The 4,092-nt window shown below is 41.2% G+C and overlaps 2 protein-coding genes across 2 annotated transcripts; both read left to right on the forward strand. All coding sequences in view use genetic code 12, as the record gives it.

The window, feature by feature from the left end:
- On the forward strand, window positions 1–456 carry KGF57_001244 (SSA3; the record flags this gene model as incomplete). The annotated part of the gene is made up of 1 exon (XM_051750429.1): window positions 1–456. A coding segment is annotated over one exon (456 nt), but the record flags the coding sequence as incomplete, so codon positions are not given.
- Window positions 457–1,914: 1,458 nt separating this feature from the next.
- On the forward strand, window positions 1,915–3,912 carry ACS2 (acetate--CoA ligase; the record flags this gene model as incomplete). The annotated part of the gene is made up of 1 exon (XM_051750430.1): window positions 1,915–3,912. One exon carries the CDS (start codon window positions 1,915–1,917, stop codon window positions 3,910–3,912), a length of 1,998 nt encoding a protein of 665 aa, XP_051610250.1.
- Between the last annotated feature and the right edge of the window lie 180 nt (window positions 3,913–4,092).

Consider the following 4,092-nt stretch of genomic DNA (forward strand, 5'->3'; position numbering starts at 1 on the left):
CAAAAGATTACCATCACCAACGACAAGGGTAGATTATCCAAAGAAGATATCGAAAAGATGGTTAACGAAGCTGAAAAATTCAAGGAAGAAGATGAAAAGGAAGCTGCTAGAGTTCAAGCCAAGAACCAATTGGAATCATATGCCTACTCATTGAAGAATTCTTTATCAGAAGAGCAATTCAAGTCCAAATTGGATGCTTCCGAAGTTGAAGAAGTCACCAAAGCTGCTGACGAAACCATCAGCTGGATCGATGCCAACCAAACTGCCACTCAAGAAGAATACGCAGACCAACAAAAGGAGTTGGAATCCAAGGCCAACCCAATCATGGCTAAGGCTTACGGTGGTGCTGCTCCAGGTGGCGGTGCTCCAGGTGCTGGTGGTTTCCCAGGTGGTGCTCCAGGTGCCGGTGATGCTGCTCCAGAATCATCTGGTCCAACTGTTGAAGAAGTGGATTAAATGTGATAGAGAAGTTTTGCTAATGAAGAAATCCCCTGTTTTATTATTTGATGATAGAGCTGGTTTTTACATGAATATAGTTTTTAGTTTTATTTATAGACAAAAGGCTAATGAATTAATAGTATTTTGGTTTAAATTTACAATCTACTCTGTATAGTTTTGTACTCGCCGCATACTTCAGATGATTTTTGTTGTCTCTACCTTGACAAATCTTTTTTGAAGGGGCTCTTTCGGGGAAACGAGAGAAATTATATACCCTCCAGAAGCTTGTAATATGGCAAGGGATGGCATTAAAACGAGCTGATTTGGGTACCTTCAAACACATCTCAGTCTTTGCTTCAATGCAAGAGCTTTATGTTATTTCTTCGGTGGTTATAGGGCCATTTCTAGTCGATTCACTCAAGGTTTACACCCAACAATATTAAGCGAGAGACACAAATGGAAAATTTTGTTGTGCAGTGGTATCCAACAAAAAAATTTGAGAGAGAACCGACGTAGTCACCCCTACCAATCGATGATGAGTCGATAATGTGAGGTCTGTTGACTATTGGTTATCGCTTGTCGCTGTTTTTGCTTACGGAGACATATCTTCATGCAGCACAATGGTCTCGATTTCTCAATTCAAAGAAAACAGAGAAAGCGAAACTCCAATGTAGTGCAAGAATCAGGATACTCAGCTGCGTACTTACAAACCGACTGACTAGAAGCCAAGGAAGTCTCTCTGATAACAAAATAACCAGCTATTCGTATCTTTAATTCGCGGAATAGATGTATGCATTGTACTTGGTAGCTCTTCGTATAAGCCACAACCGTGTTACCCAACAAAATCAGCCTGTCAACTTCTTACCCTGTTTGTCTTTCAATCAAAAGAACTCTCTTTGGGGAAAGAGTGGTACAAGTTTGTGATCGGTGCAAGTGCTCACATTGCCATTGAGTACACTGCCGTGCTCATTATCGAATAATTCGGGACCGGTTTCGTCGTATATCCGTCAGCACTGTGTCGTAAAAATTGAAAGAAAAAAGAAAAAAGAAAAAAGAAAAATGCCCTATTCTTGCGACTTTTCGCATCCAATCGGAACTAGAGCTGGCGCGATATCGACCTGTATGGAAACTTCTACTTCGCGCCAAAGTCGTCCTCTCACTCGCTCTCTCGCTCTACCTCCCCTCTTTTCGTCACACTACCTCCACAAAGCGGGATACTGTCGTTTCGCCAACAAAAAAAAAGAATAATAATAATAATAGTAATAAATAAAAGGTTAAGATTGAAAAATTGAAAAAAAAAAAAATAAAATTAAAAATTGGATAACAAAATAAGACCACCCTTTTTCCTTTACTTTTATAAAATACTATCTCAATTGGAGGACATTCCAGAGGATCGTATCTCACTTTGAATCTGGCACAGACACGTGATTTGTTATTTATTCCATTGATATCCCCCTCCCCCTCCCTATATCCATAATGACAGTTAAAGCAACCCACAATGTGGTCCATGAAGCCAACGGTGTAGATTTCAGAGAAACACCAGCACAATTCTTTGCCAGGCAGCCAAACAAGGGTCCGGTCGCAGACTTGCTGCACTATAGAGAATTGTACCAGAAGTCAATTGCTGATCCTGAAGGATTTTTCGGTCCATTGGCCAAGGAACTCTTAACTTGGGACAAGGATTTCCACAAAATCAAGTCGGGAAGCTTGAAAGATGGTGACGCAGCTTGGTTCTTGGGTGGTGAATTGAATGCCTCGTTCAATTGTGTTGATAGACACGCATTTGCCAATCCTGATAAGCCAGCATTGATTTACGAGGCTGACGACGAAAAGGATTCGTATATTGTTACTTATGGTGAATTGTTGAGGGAAGTGTCCAAAGTAGCTGGTGTTTTGCAAAGTTGGGGTGTTGGAAAAGGCGACACTGTTGCTATTTACTTGCCAATGAATGCGCAGGCCATTATTGCGATGTTGGCTGTCACCAGACTAGGTGCTGCTCATTCAGTAATCTTTGCTGGTTTCTCATCTGGTTCTATAAAGGATAGAGTGAATGACGCTAGTTGTAAAGCATTGATTACTTGTGATGAAGGAAAGAGAGGTGGTAAAACCATCAACATCAAGAAATTGTGTGATGACGCATTGGTCAATTGTCCAAGTGTTGAGAAAGTCTTGGTCTACAAAAGAACAGGCAATGAGGAGATCAAATTGAAGGAAGGTAGGGATTTCTATTGGGATTTGGAAACTGCTAAATTCCCAGGCTACATCCCTCCAGTCCCAGTAAACTCGGAAGACCCATTATTCTTGTTATACACCTCGGGGTCAACTGGTACACCAAAGGGAGTTGTCCACACCACTGCAGGATACCTATTAGGAGCGGCAATGACCACAAAGTACATATTCGACGTCCAAAAAGAAGATATACTTTTCACTGCTGGTGATGTCGGTTGGATCACTGGGCATACCTACGCTCTTTACGGACCATTGTTGTTGGGTGTTCCATCGGTTATTTTTGAAGGTACTCCAGCCTACCCAAACTACGGCAGATTTTGGCAAATTGTTGAAAAACACAAGGCCACCCACTTTTATGTTGCCCCTACTGCTTTAAGGTTGTTGCGTAAGGCTGGTGAAGAGGAAATTTCCAAGTACGATTTATCCTCCTTGAGAACATTGGGTTCAGTTGGGGAACCAATTTCTCCTGATATCTGGGAATGGTACAATGAACATGTAGGAAAGAATGAGTGCCACATTTCCGACACCTATTGGCAAACTGAATCAGGATCACATTTGATTGCTCCAATTGCTGGTGTGACTCCAAACAAGCCGGGATCCGCCTCATATCCATTNGCAGCATTGATTGATCCTGTTAGTGGAGTTGAAATTGAAGGAAATGACGTTGAAGGTGTCTTGGTTGTCAAGGACCATTGGCCATCAATGGCAAGAACCGTGTACAGGAACCACACTAAATACATGGACACTTATATGAATCCATACCCAGGTTACTATTTCACCGGAGATGGTGCCGCAAGGGATCATGATGGATTTTATTGGATCAGAGGAAGGGTTGATGATGTTGTCAATGTTAGTGGACACAGATTATCCACTGCTGAGATTGAAGCAGCCTTGATTGAGGATTCCAGGGTCGGTGAAGCAGCCGTTGTTGGTATCAATGATGACTTGACTGGCCAAGCTGTGATTGCCTTTGTTGCCTTGAAGGAAGAAACTAGTGATGAGACTGCACTTAGGAAAGAGTTGATTTTGCAAGTCAGAAAAGTCATTGGACCTTTCGCTGCGCCAAAAGCTGTAATTATTGTGAATGATTTGCCCAAAACTAGATCAGGTAAAATCATGAGAAGAATTTTGAGAAAGATCAGCTCCAACGAAGCTGACCAATTGGGAGATATTACTACATTATCGAATCCACAATCCGTTGAAGGTATCATCAAAGCATTTGGTTTACAATTTGGTAAAAAGTAGCGTGCAATCGATAGAGCAATAATGTTAATAAAACTAGAGTGAGTAAACACATACTCAAAGTTAATTCTACATAAACTATATCTACTCATAAACTATATCTACTCACAATCTATTCATCTAATATTGTTCTATAATCTTCTATGGTTAAGGTATTACCCGGCGACTTGAGAAGTTTCTGTA

This window comes from Candida theae (assembly GCF_024610275.1).
Source record: "Candida theae strain CBS 12239 chromosome Unknown scaffold146, whole genome shotgun sequence".
Classification (NCBI taxonomy): Eukaryota; Fungi; Ascomycota; class Pichiomycetes; order Serinales; family Debaryomycetaceae; genus Lodderomyces; species Lodderomyces theae.